Genomic DNA, 16,096 nt, shown 5'->3' with positions numbered 1-16,096 from the left:
TAGTGCTTGTACTGCATGTCCTGTATTTACTTGAAAGAAAGGTGATTATTTTTTCTGCCAGTGTTTTAATGTACAAGTCAAGGGTGGGTTGTCCAAGCTGTCCCTTTTTGGAGTTTATGTGGGATGTTCGTTACTTAGTCCATCATGATAAGGCAATTTATCAGCAAAGTAAATAAGATGTTTCCAGTTGCGTTTAAATACCTTCCTGGGTTTTTAAAGAAATAGAAATGACAAGGATGATTTGTTCCTTCAAGGTTGGTCAAATCTCATTACTTCTTATTTTGTCAAAATGCTTCTTTATGGAACAATCATTGTCCTTCCAGTAGAACTACTTGGCCCGTGCTGGCAGAGAGACAGACGATATCTGAGTGCTATACATTTACTTTACAAGGTTTCTTAACTTCACTTATTGGGAAAGTTTTGATATGTCCATACAGCATAGATCATAATTTTTTCCCCTTTCATTTCTGCTTGACTGGGTAACTGTTCAGATCCCAGCCTGATCTAGGGAGACCTACTGCCAGACCTGTCACCTTCCCCCAGGGATGGGCTGTGATGGACATGTCTCTTGTAGCCTGTTACATCTCAGGCACGCTTAACTGCAGTAACACAGTTCTGGGCCCAAACCATCAACATGTCACTTCCAAAAACTTAAGTTAGTTTTTAAGATTGTGGCTCTGGGACTGCTTTATTAGCAGGTGTTATTTTGCATTCTTTGCTCTCTTATTTGATGGGCTGTCCTTTTTGTTCCAGAGCACTTGGAGACACTCCACTTGGAGAAAAAGTGCCTTGGTCCTCCAGACTTCCCATGTCTATCGCTGTTAGAAAGCAAGATATTACTACACACTGATATATGATTATTGTTGTATCTTCTCTGAGAATAAATACGTATACCTTTAGAAGTGCATTTTAGGATTGCCTGTTTGGCACTCAGAACGCAGATCAGGCTTTTCGTTCTCCTTGTACTAAGGCAATTTCGAAATAGCCCTCACGGTCTGCAGTTTTACGAAGAATGTTCACCTGTCTGCTCAGATCAAAAGCAATGAAGATAATTCCTGGATGTAGTTAGAATTTTGAATATTGGCGTTATGGGTTATGCACTGATTTGGTTTGCTGCTGGTATTGGCCAGTACTGAACATCAGACTATTCTAGTCCTGTCTTTTAAAAAGTGAAGCTTTTCATGGCATATAAGCTTTTATTTAAAGAATTAGAGTATATGCCTAATGGCTGCCAGGACCACGTCACTCAACGCTGGCTATGGGTCACAGACCACCATTTGCGAGTTTGCACTGCCTCATTTGTAGTTAATTTACATAATTCTGAAAAATATGAAAAATCCCTTTGTGCAAAGCTTTGTGACCTGCTGACTTGTGAGTAATCAGTGTTACTGATTGAACAGCTTGTTTTAATCAGGAAGAGCCACTAGTTCCTAAATTATAAGATGGGTTTAAGGTGGATTTCACAATTAGTTTGAAAGTACCTGGAATCTAGCCGTGGCACTCTTGTATACTGTATTTCTCTTAACACTTGTAGCCTCTATTGAAAGTCTGATTTTCTTCTTTTACTCTTCTTTGTGAGAAAGTACTATGTGTGTGGGAGTGAAGGTCCTTAAAAATAATAATTAAAAAAATCCATCTTTATTATTTCCAAAGAAAATAGTCCGTCAAACTGTGATGATCTGAATGGCTGCACATTTGTTTACTCCCAGTTATGAAGTAAGCCATTTTGAAAGTGACGTTTTCAGGTCACGCAAAGCTTAGGTAAGCGTCTAAGTGTGTATTAAGAGCACCAAAGAAAATTACTTAGAATGGAGGTAATGAGATTGCAAAGCAGAGGAGAATGTACCCCAGAACCGGGAAAGCCTTTTCTGGCGTTTACAAGCAGAATAGAGTATCAGTTCCAAAGAGTGGCGTCATTCCGACTTCCTCGAGAAAAAGTCTTCAGCGAGAGCATCTTTGACTGATATCTAAGCAACTCCTACGTCTCCTATGGAGACTTCAAAGTGAACAGATATTTCTAAAAGTTTGGAATATGAACATACATGTGCATTGAAATATGTGCATTTAATATATGCCTTGAAATATCTGACCAGCTGTGCTGAAGCAGTTCAGAAGCACTACCTGTTAGAAGAGCCAGGTCCCAAACCTGCTTCCAGCGATTTTCCTTCCCTACCTCTGCTGCCATCTTCCCAGGAGCTGTGCACCTTGTGATCAATACAGCAAGCGATGACTCCTTTTATTCCAGATTTGTGCCTAAATAGGCAGCTGAGAGACTTGGTAGCCACATCTGCAGGGTCAGTCTTCGGCCAGGTAGCTCACCCCCGTTACCACCTTTGGTGTGTCTCTAAGGACCACAACATTAGGAGGCAAGAGTGCTCCCGTTCATCACAGTTTTGCATTAATCCTCTGGGTTACTTCTGGGCAAATCAATTATTTTTTTGTTTTCTCTGCTGCTTTATTACAGATCATTAAAAAGCTCATAGAAAGGAAACAAGCTCAGATACGAAAAGTTTATCCTGGCCTTTCTTGCTTCAAAGATGGAGTACGGCAGATTCCTATAGAAAGCATTCCTGGAATTAGTATGTATCAACCTCTATTAATGTAGAACAGAAACAGTACAGCCCAAGAAAGGTCCGAGACCTGAAATACTGATGTAGCCACATATTTCTTTTTGAATAAAATGTCATTGTTTTGGTCTGTTGATTTGATTTCTGTGAAGATTGTCGTGTTGCCATTAGTGTCTTTGAGACTTCCCCAAGGCATCTTAGGCTGATCCTCTTTTAACGTACATGTGTGTAATTGTATTTATATGTGATCCCTCTTTGATTTGCGTCGCAGTGTAGTCAGCAGTTTCCCTCTGGCACCACTGTTGTGCGCTGCACTCCTGTACAAGTAGGAGTTCTGTGCTAAACATGGACTCACAGGACAAAACAGAATTAGAACATTAAGGTATCATCTTTTGGGGGATTTTTTTTCAGCTGTGCTTTTCTGCAATTTATTCTCTGTCCCTAGGGAATCAAATTGGTTAACTTTGACATCGTTATTCTTTACAGAGGTTGTGGTAAAATATGTATTGAATTACTGAAAAAATGTGTGCTTCATGTAGGAATATTTTAGAATCTTTTCAGCAGTCTGGAGGGAGGCATGTAGCAAATTGAATGGGGCTGTAGGCTAGATGGTTGTGTTATTTATTAGGAGTAGCTTTTATTAAAACAAACCCGTTTTACTGCAGCAGTGCTGAAATGGCTTATCTTTTAGAGTTGCAATAACTCAGTTAATGTTTTGACCTACTGTAGTTCCCATGTAATCTCTCATCTTGTTGGTGTACAGGAGAGACTGGCTGGAAACCAAGCGGAAAAGAAAGAGGGTAAGTGCTGCACAAACTAAAATGATGAAGCATTTTAGAGATTCCTTTGACAAAAGTCTTTAAACAATGTAATTTAATATTTCCTTCCATCCACTGGAAAATAGATAAGTAAGCTGCAAGGGATGAGTTCTTAAAGTGGGTTTGGTATTTTTTGTTGGGGGGCGGCGTTAGGTTTTGTGGTTTGGTTTTTTGGTTTGTGGTGGGGTTTTTTTAAGTTTGTTTTTTCCATAAAATGCTTGAAACTTTGGAGTTGCTTTTAGATAAAATGCACATAATAGGAATGAAGACAAGGGATTCAAGCTAATCTTTTTTTATTCGGATTTTCTTTCAAGTAAGGAGCCCAAGGATCAAGATCAACTTTACAGCACGTTAAAAACCATCCTGCAACAGGTGAAGGTGAGTGCTGGTTCTAGTTTACCTTCTGTAAAGATTTTTAAATGATTTCCAATATAGAGTTTCCATATTAGATACCTTACTTTTTTCTTTACCAAAGAGCCATCAAAGCGCTTGGCCCTTCATGGAACCTGTGAAGAGAACAGAAGCTCCTGGATATTATGAAGTTATAAGGTTTCCCATGGGTAATTCCATTAACATTTTTTAAGTATAGAGTTTAAAAATCTTTATAGCTGGAGACATAGCAGATAAATTGTAATCTGATTGTTTTATGTTAAAAGATATATATTACTTGCAGCTGAATAGCTTGCAGCTCTGAAGTGCCAAGAGTATGATGCTGTCATTTGAAATTTACGACTGCTTTGTGACCTTTATGAAGCATCTATAGTGTATATGTGTGAAATCTTAGCCTGCCCTAGAGAGCCCTCGCAAGCTCTTAAACAGCGCAGTCAGCTGGAAACGGTCGGGACTGAGCTGGTTTATCTGAGTTGTAAGAACATGTTCTTGTGTGTGGTAACTGGTGATTGCAGATCCTACTGGTATGTTAAAAAAAACTCAAGGCAAGCTTTCAGGAACACCTGAGTGTTTGAATTGCTTTGAAAAACAGATTTCAGCTTTCTAAATCATATAGAGAAAACCTTTTCAAAAGTACCGGGGTTTTCTAATTAAGTCTTACCAGTTTGCTCGAATTTAAGTTTAGGAAGATGCTTCATGCAACTCAATGTAAGATAACTTTTATATTTGTATTTTAGATCTGCCTAAGTTGTTTGAGGTGGCTTATTTATTTATTTATTTTTAAGTCATGCAGCTATTGTGTAGGCGGGATTACTTGCAAAGGGAAGTACACAACTGCTAATAACATTTTTCTTTCCTTTTGACTGCTGGGTCATAGAATTTCAATGATGATTCAGTGCTGTTCTAAACAGCTGCTTGTTTTGATTTGTATCGCAGCAGATTTAAAACTGAATCCCGCTACTACTTCATTTTTTATGCAATACTCACCTCCATGTTTCTGATTACAGTTTCTGTACCTTTTAGTGTTATTAGAGAGCGAAACACGAGTTCATTGCAGCCTGCAATGCAATCAGTTTCTCAGAGAATGAAGGTGTTTCTTCACGTGGCTTTGCATAGGCTCCTAGCCTGTGGGTACCAGTTTGGCTTAATGATTTTTTATATTCAACTTACCATTTTCAAATAGCAAATATATGTATACTTTGTAAAACAGCAGCTGGCTTCCTGTACCCGTGACACAAGTGTATTTTCTGGCAACGAAGAAGAATAATGTTGACATCCTCCCATAGCAGAGCTTTCTCTGCTTTTCTGAGCAGAGGCTGTATCTAGATGGCTGTTTAATCTGAACAGTCGTTACACAGAATTTACTGCCTGGGTTGGCAAACCCGAAATAGGAAAGTTGCCTGTCCTTCTCCTTGTTCAGAAGCATCACACTGGAGTTGGGGGCGGCAGCTCTCGTTTTAGGATTAAGCTGAAGTCTTTGGTTTGGTTTTGCTTTGTTTTTTCAGCCAAGGAAGCCAGTGCAACTAAACCACGTTTTGATTCATGGTCAACTTCTACTCTCTTTCTGCTCTCGCTGCCAGCATGCTGATGCTGTACAAAAATCATTCAGATGTAATTTCAATTAGAAAGAAACAGCATTGTCTTTTCTTATGCTATCACATGCAAGATACAACATTTGTCTTTACGTTTGCATACAGACTAAATTGTACAATATTTGAGAGGTGTGGCTGTAGGTTTTTTTGACTACCTCCTAAGTTCACTTCTGATGTATAAACACTTCTGCTTTAAGTGCTCTTTCAGCTGCTTATTTTCAAGAAACACTCTTTGGTTTTGGTTCCCCCCCCCCCCCCCCCCTTTCATCTGCAATACAAAAGCTGTATGGCTGAGTGACAGATGGAGCCAGGCTTTCACTCTAGCTAGAGGAGGGCAGTTTAACTGACCAGCCAGGCGATGTTTGCTTTAGGGTGAGCTGAGCAGCCTTCTCAGTTGGATGATATAATTAGATTGTGGGCATCTAGTTTAGATGTAGGCATCTGCATTTCAGACTTAACGGGAGCTGAATGAGCCTTTGCTTTTGCAAAATATTGTGCAACATTAGTGAATGGAAGAGGTATTTGAGAGCATCCACCAAATCCATCAAAGTTTTCTTAAATAATCCCCTCTTGGCAGTTTGACAAGGTTTTTCTTTATCTTACCAAAGTTGAATCACCCTTAAAAAAAAAAAAAACAAAAAAGCCAAAAAACAAACAAAAAAACCCAACCAACAAAACCCCAAACCAAAGCAAAAATACCCACAACTGTATTTTTAAATCTTAAGTTTTAAGGCTTAATTACTTTGCATTAGAGGTCTTTGGTCTCTCCTTTCCTTGCAATACTTGTTGGCAGTAAATCTCTATTTCAGCTGTTTCTGTTACGTTTTCACAGAGGTGCTGCTGAAGCCTGGCTCAAGCATTGCTAAAAGATAGTTGTCAGAGCATCTGAGGCAAGAAAAGCCAAGGCATCCAGCACACATCCCACTACTTCTATTCCCGTACCCGCTCCTAGAACACTTGTAACGCAGGCAAAATTTTTAAATGCCTGATAAGAATTACTGGGAAAGTGACTGTGGAGAACGCTGAGGTGATTTTACATATTTATGGATGACTGATTTTAGTATAAAGGAAAATATTTCTTAAAAAATGTAATGTGAAATATAAGTAAAGGTTTTGTATGATGCACTGAAAGCAGGAGAGATCTGTTCTCACAACTTAAAAAGCAATACATAACTATAAACTTTGAAGTTGTAGAGTGTGGAACAAACTGAATCTTTTTGCAAAGCTGCAAGTACTGCTTGTAGCATAGAGAGATGTCTTGTCTCTGCTGTGCTTGCACAGAAGTGAGGATTTTAGGTTAACACGCATGTTTTGTGATGTTTGAATTCTTTGCTTATACACTCCTAAGGCCTCCTCTGGCAGAGCTGACAACAAACAGCTTTGCCTCAGAGTGGCGAGAGGAGCGTTAGGGACACCTAGTACCCACAGGGAACTCAGAGCAGTATGAGGACACGAAACAGTGATGCCTTAATCTTTTAAAGGAGAAAAAATGAACTCTACATAAAATCTTTCTTACAGCGAAATATTGCTTAGTTCCAGGGGCTCAATAGCTGTTGAAGCTAAAAAAGGGACCACACCTTAAATGAAGGCAATTAGGAATTCCAAATCCCAGCTTTACCAGTTCATGTTAAATGGCAAATCAGTCTAAAGGGATATTGCATACAAAAAGTATTTGAATCAAACGCCGTTAATCTATTTTTCTTCTGTACAGATCTCAAAACAATGAGCGAGCGTCTCAAGAATAGGTACTACGTGTCTAAGAAATTATTCATGGCAGATTTGCAGCGAGTCTTTACAAATTGCAGAGAGTACAACCCCCCTGAGAGTGAATACTACAAATGTGCCAATATACTGGAGAAATTCTTCTACACCAAAATTAAAGAAGCTGGATTAATTGACAAGTGACACTGTCTTTTTTACAACCAAACAGTGTGCCTACTTTACGGGCAGGGGAAGCCGTTACATATCTGAGTTGTGGGACTTCAAGGTTTAAAGAAACTTCTGTTTAATACTTAGCACTTTTAAAAACCCTTTTAGTTTTGCAAACATGTATTATACTGAAGTTACAAAAATTATTTTATTAAAATGCTTTATAATGTATTTAATTACAGAAAATTTCTTTTGTGTGCCCATTACCGTATGTTCATAAGAAGTTTATCAGCTACAGCCTCAGAAACCCCACACAAAACATGTGGGAAATTGCACATGTTTGGGAATATGAAGAAAATTCCCAAACAACCGATGTTATAGCTTACCTAATGCAGTACCTATTTGATAAAGTTTTATTATTTTTTTTCCAGTAAAAAAAGAAAACAGTAAGGGAAAACAACAGTTGGGGGGGTTTCTGAAACACTTGTTTCTTTGTAGAATCTTTTTATAAGATATTATTTTTTAAAAGAAACACTCAGCTGGTTGAGAAGCTGTGAGAGAGGTGCAGCCAGTTCTGAAAAAGGACTGCCTGTAATCTTTGATAGATGCAAGTTTTTCTATTCGTTTTGGGTTTTGATAAATATTTTACCTGCAAATTGTAATCTCATAACCACTATTTAAAAAAAAGTATTATCTGGCTAGAGGTGTAATGTCACAGTGACTTGGCTTATGCAGGACATAAGTACCCAAAATAACTTCAGAGAATCTGATTCGCATATACTAGACAATTTCAATTGGCTTAATAGAGTTAAGGTTTTGATGCACTTCATGATCCACCCTATTTACTACTCTACACTGATAAATTCCTTAGATTATTCAGCAGAGATAAGACTGTTGTACACAAAAGTAGTCAACGTATGACAGCTTCCAGCTTATACTTGGCTCTGTGGTAAACTGGATTTTCTACTAAGCTTTATTGTAATGCTTATTAACTGTGATTATTTAGACCCAGGAACATATTAACATTTTACAACTCATGTTAGTATATCTTCAAATTGAGCACTTATATATATATGATATATATATATTTTGCTGCTTACACTACATTTAAGAGGTACACCTAACTTCCTAATGGAGATCAGTACAGGCCAAGAAGTTGTCACTTGACATTTTATAATTAGAGTTTGTAACTGTAAATTATAACCGCTTTTGTGAAAAACAGATTTAACTTTCATTCTTGGTGTTTTATATTTACAGATGTTACACTGGTAAAATTAAATAGTTATAAGGACTGAAAAAAACCCTAATCCTGTGCTGTGTCAGAGAATATATTCCTGCAGAAATGCCTGTGCAATGTTAATTCACGAGTCAATTCAGCAAGTAGATGTCAGGAGCTACCTGGAAGTAGTAAATGTGGTACACAAGGTATTCAAAATGTTAACACTAGACTTGTCATAGTGTTTTGTATGGGATTAGTCTGACCTACATTTGGATCTATAACAAAGGTACAGTGAGTATTATTTTTTTTTTTAAATAGCCAGTACTGGATGCTATAATCCTGTTTTGTAGATTGGGCCTACAGATGCACACGTTAAGCTTGGTATCCTGTGAAATTTTGTTATTTTCAGAGTAGATTTTCTTATCGTCTTTCAATCAGATTGTCTCTTCTATATTGAAACATTTGTTTTCTAATTTAAGAATTAATATTTTCATAGATACTGTGCAATAAAGTTACGGTAGGATATGTGGTTTTGCAAATGCTTTAACAGCTGATGAACTTTACATTTGTAAAATTAATATATTGTACTGGTACAGAATAGTTTTAAATTATATATGTACAAAATCCAACTTGTTTTGGTCTCTTCTGTTATTAATTAGTTCTTGCACTACAAATATATACACTGAAGCAATTTCACAACTGAGCACAGAGAAGCTACAAGAGTGCAGTCAGTGCATCTTCCAGGTACACTAGAAAATACGCAAAAGCGCCTCAGAGTTCACTAGGAGCATGGTGTGCCAAGCTGAGAATTCAGCATGGAAAGCTGTGATTATTCCAAATAGTATGGAGCTGGGAATGCTGAGCTACAGCACTGTTACTCCCACCTCCTCAACATCTCAAACAATTCGTTGACTTAGCTGTTCAAAGGCTTTGATTTTTCATCTCAAAGCCTGCTCATACTGTTTTCCCATTGTTGTCCACTAGAGTCCTTTATTCACAAGACACCATATACATAGGAGCAAACTACAGTCCGTGTTGAGCTTGTGATTGCCTATCCCTCAGGAGGTTACTTAATAAAATAATAAATTGCCTTCATCTATTATTGTTGAGCGAGCGATGTAAGTTGTTACCGGTAAAACTGTAATTAACATTATACCTTTTTATTACAGAAAGAGAGAGCTCTTACACCTTTTGAAGTGAGACAGACAATCTTGCAAGACAAATAAAAGAACCTGTATTTCTGTACTTCCCCATTATTGATTTTTAACATAGCTTTACTCTTTGTAATACTTCTTAAATGTTTCTCTAGTAAAGAAAAGCTAGTTTGAGTGTTCTGCAACCTTGAAATCTTGATGGACAGCTTAACAGTGTTCTTCCAGCGTACTGCCTGTTGTGGTACCAGTATGATGTGGCAGATCTTCCTCTGGTAAAGATACTTGGCAAAGTGGGGCCAAAATTATTAGTGGCGTAGTTTACACCCCACCAGAGCAGAGCACTCTTCCCAGCCTTCACAGATAACCAGATAGGAACAAAGCAAATGTAAGTTTGGTACCAACCAACCCTAAATTGCTACTTTTGAGAGCTCCAGCTACATAATTAAATTACAACTGGCAATCTTGCTTCTAAGCATCACTTACGCTACGTAAGATGAGGGAAGTACACAGGCTTGCAGTATGCCCATAGCTGACACTGCCACCCTTGAAGCAAATACAGAAACTGTGCAACAAAAGAACTAGCTACAAGCTGTTTCCAAACACTAAGACATACATTATGAGCTTCAATATGAAACTACAGCCATTACATAAACAAGATCTGTACAAACATTGTTATTAAAAAAAAGCCACAAAACCATTTCATCTTAAGTGCCTGGAGTTCACCTTTGCCAAACACTGAGAGATCAAGCAGGGTGTAAGTCATAAAATATAAAATTACATTCACCACCATATACTCACAGATCCATGATGTAGGGATGTCTCCTCTCAAGAGTTTGAATGAATCACTATAGTTATAAAAGTTATCTTCCATATCATTAAGTTGCTGGATTAAAACCAAAACACCTTAATTTTATATCCTTACTATTAGACACATAGAAATAATTGCACATTTGTATAAGATACTGTGCAACAGTAGTTTCCTGGATGAAAGATTTCTTTTCTTCATGGAGTGAGCATGGTTTTGCCATCACAGCTGGGAATCTCAACGACAACCAACAAATTTCTCATTGTATTTTGACAAAGATTCTTTCTTAAGAGAACGTCTAGTGTCTTTTTTCTGCTTGAATATTGGAGAATTCAGAAAATTTGTGTCTGTAAATGGATCTCCTCTCCTGAGTTTCCTGTTAAAAAAACAAAAAAAAAGCAAAATTGAGTTTTGTTCCCCACATCACTTAAATTTACTAGCTGAAAGTTAATGTTTTAATTTCACATGAACTATTTTGTATTACTAACATCAGAAATCTCTGAATGTTTTGTTAAGAATTTATTTCCAATATTTAAACAACCCCCTCAAATCCTCCATTTTATTGAATATCATGAACTTTATATCAAACTGGAAAGTAAGACACCTACCCCGCAATACTTGGTTCTTTATAGTTCACAGTAAGAGTACAGCGTCGCTTGCGTTTTGGAGATTGTGGTCCTTCACCTTCTGGTACAATAGTCACATTCCCAGCGCGGGGAAGCAATGAAGCAGTATTGGTAACATCACAAAGATGACCACGAGATGGCTCAGAAGGCTGCCCTGGGAAAAAAATTAGGCTCGATTCAGGCAAGCTAGCTTAAAAGGGAATGTCAATGACCATAACAGGTGTGAACTAACTCTCAGCTATAACTTCTTTCCACTTCAGAATATTAAGAGAATTGACACATATTCAGGATTTTAATTTTGAAAAATAAATTAACACTAAGCAGTGCCAGGCAAAGTGTGATTTGTTATGCTGCTTCTCTCTCAATTTATACTCTTGTTCTCCTCTTTTTCCTCAGCTTTAATATGTCATTAAACACATCTAAAATACCGTATTAATTCATTATTGACTAATTTCTTAAACAAAATATATCTTTAATTCCAATTTCTGCTGCAAGGAAAAAAAAAAGGGCAGACAGAAGAATGAATCTAAGGATTTTTACAACATTATTCTGCCTGTATTTATTTGAAAAACCCTAAAAACTACACTAAGCTTAAAACTAAAACAAAAAAGCCTAAAAAAGCCTTAAACAATGTTATCTCTCAAGGAAACAAAATCAGTGACAGAACACTTTCTACACTTACTAATAGACTCGTCGCTTGATTTATTGCTTTCAGTCTCTTTTTCATTATGGAGTTTCTGCTCACGCTGTGCCAAACATCTTTTAGACCTTGGCCTTACATGGACTGGCAATGTATCTTTGTTGTCCACTGAACTTTTCCTTTTTTTGGATTTACTCTTGTAAGGCTCGTAGAGGCTATCATCTGAATCTTCAATAGCACTTGACTCAGTGGTATTAGTGTCAGATAAGTCATCTGTGTCGTCCACACCAGTATCTGTGTCATTCACCTTCTTTTGTCGAAAGGGTGTAAGATGGACACACTCTTCAAAGTGAAAGTCATAAGCATCACTGGAGCCACCCAAAAAAGGCAAGTTTTCTTTGGAAGCCTCTTTACCCTGGTTTTTTTTGGGTCTTTGTCTGGAAGAATTTCTAGACCCTTCCAGTTTTCCCTTCTGATGCTTCTCTTTCCTTATTTGAGAGTCTTCTCTGCTTTTACACTCGCGTTGTTTAAGATCAGAATTATTGCTTAAGTTGAACTGTGCAGTTTCAGAATTTGTCCGCCTGAACACCAGCTCTGAGCCTAACTTTTTTTCATTCAACTGAGAAATATCTGAATTTATGTTTTCTACAGTACAATTCTCTAGACTTTCTTCAAGTCTAATTTCATCCTGTTTAGAAAGCTCTCTTGTTGAATCGGGTGCTTCATAATGGTCCAAGACACCGGTGCAAACTTCGTGATTTCTCATCTTTGAATAGCGACGCCTGGTGGACACACTTTTTGGTAACACGTTACCAAATCCATCCTCTCCACTTAAAGAAACATTTTCCACCTCTGACCCTATGTTGTCCAGATGAAAATCAGGTGTTTGCCCTTGTAATTGAAGAGGAAAAAGCCATATTAAAGCAAAATAGTAACAACCTGGAAACGTTTATGTGCAAATTCTGAACCTGTCAAAAGTTAAGACTGTTCTTAAGAATTTTCTCCACAGATTTGTATAATTTGGCAATCAAGATAAGCTGTTTAATACAGCTTCCAGACAGAAAGCAGTTAACTACACTACATGAGGATTTACCTCTAACCTGTTCTGTTTGAAAAGTTATCTACAGGTAATTTATTTTTCTGAGTATTTTGCTTTATTAACAATTGTTGATTTCATAAACAATAATGCATGACTAAAGATGATTTTACTCTGTTGAACTTTGGTAGATAATGAAACTAAATAGCATGTATGTAGAAGACAAAGCATTTTCAAATTCCTCTCTCATTTTGCTAGGCATTTTCATTCAAAAAGTTAACCAGTTACCTATTTTAATATCTAACCTTTATAAGTGGAAAATTACTTGACAGTTACTTCAAAAGTAGTAATTACGTTTTATACTCACAGATTTTTTTCATTATTCAGAATAGAGCAGTGTCTGATACTTTAATTTCATTACCTTTGTCTGGAACTATTTTGATTAAGGAAAGGGCTTTGTCAGTTTCCTCACAGATCTCTGACACAGAATGAGTCAGCTCATGTCTATCATTATCAGCTTCAATCCCACTTGGAAGTAGTTGATCGTCTCCATCAGCACACTGTAGAAGTCCTCTAGAGAAAATATCAAAGGTAGTATTTACTGAATAGCAATATATTTTATGACAATGAGCTACTTCATCACATTGGATTTCTTCCCTTTTACCAGTCAGAAAGTTAAGCTTACTGTAACATACTTTTCAAATATAAATAGGTATTAATAAAAGGTACTTACACTGAACGTATTTGTCCTACGACATTGGAACTATTTTCAAGAACTGAAGAAAGCACACTCTGATTCTGTCAACAAAATAAATCTTACTGTGACTAAATAGCCAAAACAAGCTTGCACCATATATAAGTTTTAGACAACAGCCAAGTTACCCACAGAAAGGCCACTTTTTCCTCTCTGGCTGGCTAACACAAAGTGCTACGGGATCTCACATACTCAGCTCCTGCGAATCAGCATGTTCATCACCCGCCCAATTATACAGATAGCAGACAGGGGAAGGAACTGTGAGGATGGTACAGGGAGCAAGACACAAATGCATAGAAAATCAGGGTGCCCCTACCACCTCATAGCAGAGCCTCAGTCCCACTGACAACCTACTACACATCCCCAGAGTGGGACACCATGTCATACTGGGAACTATGGGATTAGTCGTACCTCCAAACTAAGGCTCAAATTTCAAAAGCTGTGTGCATCTATGTTGGAAAGAGTAAGGGGATGAATTAATAGACATCCTGCTCCCCAAGAGGAAAAGGTACTTACTACAGCTGCGGAACACAAATTCTTTGCTGGGCCAAGAAGATCAATTGAGTTCAGTAAATTCTGAGAAACTTTTGAAATTATCTCATTCAAGGCTGACAGTTGATTCTAAAGGATAAAAGAAGGAAAATAACGCTGGTATCAACTATCAGTATAACTTCTCATCAGCACTATGAAATGACTAAATCCTGAGGATACCTGTGTCAGGTACCTTCAACTGTTATTAAAAAAAAAAAATAATCACAGAATACTGTTTTTCATTAAAGAAAAAAGAGTAGACAGGAAAAAATTATTTAGTTAATGAGAAAACTTGTTCCATGTATTGAATTAATTTTTTATGAAACATTTAATATCATAAAGATATCAGTGGATTGGTACAGATTCTGTTGTTCAACTTCACTAAATCATAGTTATTATTAAAAATACCTCAATAAGTCCTTGTGCTTGCTTGAACCTAAGCTTTCTTTGCAAGTCAAACATCTGAGCCTTCAGATCTTGATACTCTTTTCTTAACTGAAGAATGGTAACCTGAGCATCCCTCAGTTTGAGCTTTTCTTCTTGCAAAGCCTGAGCTAGAGATCTGTTGTTTGCTTGGATGCTCTTCATTTGCATAGAGGTGTTGGCTGCAACATAACAGTGAGTATTTCAACTTGGTTTAAAAAAAGTTATTAAAAATATTAAGATTAAGATAAAAATATTAAGCATCTTACTTGCTATTTTGCACTTTACAGTGGAGATCTGGCTAATTTTACCCAACCGTGTCCATTTCTGATTTCTTTTCTCTTTCATTCGTTCTTTTATATCACCTAGAGTGTCTTTGAAAGGCTTTTTCAGGTATTTTGCCATCTTCTACCTTTAGAAAAATAAAGGGTGAAGAACTCATTAAGCTGGTGTCCCACAACGCTCCCCAACGCCAAAAGAAAAGGCGCAGAGAAACAAGAGTAAAGCTTATGGTGTTTTTAAGTTGCACATAAACAAATACGGAGAGCCCCACAAATACGGAGAGCCCCACAAATACGGAGAGCCCCACAAATACGGAGAGCCCCACAAATACGGAGAGCCCCGCAGCTATGGCCATTTTCAAAACTACTTTTGCAGCACGGATACCGTCACCATAGCCGATTATCTGAACTGCAAAACGCACGGTGTCCGCGGCAAAGACCAGGACGAAGCCTCCAAACGCCGGCATCGGGGCGGTAGGGCGGGTAGCGAGGGGTGTCCCTGAGGCCTCAGAAGCGGCCCCCCAGCTCCTTTAACACTGAAGACCCTCAGGACACCCAGCCAGCCCTGCCTCCCTTCCCTCGCACCGACCAGCTGTCCCTCCTCAGAGCGGGCGTATACATCCCCCGGGCACCTCCCACACACGGCCGCGGCTGCACCAGCCTACGGCCGAGGCGATACAGCCTCGGTCGCCCCCCCCCAGCGCAGCCAGCTCTCGCCCGGCGTCCCCCACAGAGCCCCGGCTTACCTGACAACGGCAGCAGCGGCTGCCCGCGCGCTCGGCCTCAGGACGGGGGTCGGGGGGGGCGCGGCAGGGCGTCCCCGCGCGCGGCCGGACGGTTGGCACCGCTCCTCCGACGTTCAAAATCCACCGCCGCGGCCGCCCATTGGTGGGATCGGCGCGTGGCGTCACGACGCGGCCGCCGCGCTCATCCGGGCCTCGCGCCTAGCCCCGCCCCACTGCAGCCCGTCCCGGGAAGCCCACAGCCGAGGCGGCAGCGGGATAGCACCGGGCTGGGGGGGCTCCGCGGTAGCTGTTAGCGACCCCGGCTGCGGTCAGGCTCTGGGCGGAGCCGCCCGGCTCCCCCGGCCAGATCTTCACCCCGGGGACCGTGTTCACCGGCACCGCCTCAGCTGCCCTAGTGGAAAGACGTAGAGGAGCTGTTTATGAAACAGCGAAACAAGGAGAGAAAAACTGTTAGTCTTAGATATTATGCTTCCAGCAGTTGCCTGTCACAGCAGGCAGCGACTTGGGCCTGTCCTGCTCCTCCTGGTACAATGCTTCTGAGGAACCTGTAGAAATTCAACAAGGGCAAGCGTAGGGTCCTGCACCCAGGGAGGAACAATCCCATACACCACTACAGGTTAGGGGCTGACCTTCTGGAAAGCAGCT

The 16,096-nt window shown here is 39.2% G+C and overlaps 2 protein-coding genes across 2 annotated transcripts in view; one reads left to right on the top strand and one right to left on the bottom strand.

Annotated features, from left to right (window-relative positions):
* KAT2B (lysine acetyltransferase 2B) overlaps positions 1–9,082 on the top strand; it is a 44,897-nt gene extending 35,815 nt beyond the window's left edge. Inside the window, exons 14-18 of the mRNA XM_074150172.1 lie at positions 2,465–2,579; positions 3,331–3,367; positions 3,700–3,763; positions 3,861–3,945; positions 7,079–9,082. Coding sequence (XP_074006273.1) covers positions 2,465–2,579; positions 3,331–3,367; positions 3,700–3,763; positions 3,861–3,945; positions 7,079–7,272 — 495 coding nt within the window. The 3' untranslated portion in view covers positions 7,273–9,082. The remainder of the gene's footprint in view (positions 1–2,464; positions 2,580–3,330; positions 3,368–3,699; positions 3,764–3,860; positions 3,946–7,078) is intronic.
* Positions 9,083–10,651: 1,569 nt separating this feature from the next.
* On the bottom strand, positions 10,652–14,830 carry SGO1 (shugoshin 1). Its single transcript, XM_074150817.1, has 8 exons — positions 14,694–14,830; positions 14,410–14,606; positions 13,987–14,091; positions 13,450–13,514; positions 13,138–13,289; positions 11,723–12,571; positions 11,023–11,194; positions 10,652–10,790 (listed from the first exon to the last, which is right to left on the bottom strand). Exons 1-8 carry the CDS (start codon positions 14,827–14,829, stop codon positions 10,652–10,654), a joined length of 1,815 nt encoding a protein of 604 aa, XP_074006918.1. The 5' UTR covers position 14,830.
* Positions 14,831–16,096: the final 1,266 nt, after the last annotated feature.

The sequence above is a fragment of the Numenius arquata genome, chromosome 7 (genome assembly GCF_964106895.1).
Source record: "Numenius arquata chromosome 7, bNumArq3.hap1.1, whole genome shotgun sequence".
Classification (NCBI taxonomy): domain Eukaryota; kingdom Metazoa; phylum Chordata; class Aves; order Charadriiformes; family Scolopacidae; genus Numenius; species Numenius arquata.
Note: the sequence above shows the minus strand (reverse complement) of the source record. Positions and strands in the feature narration are given on the sequence as shown.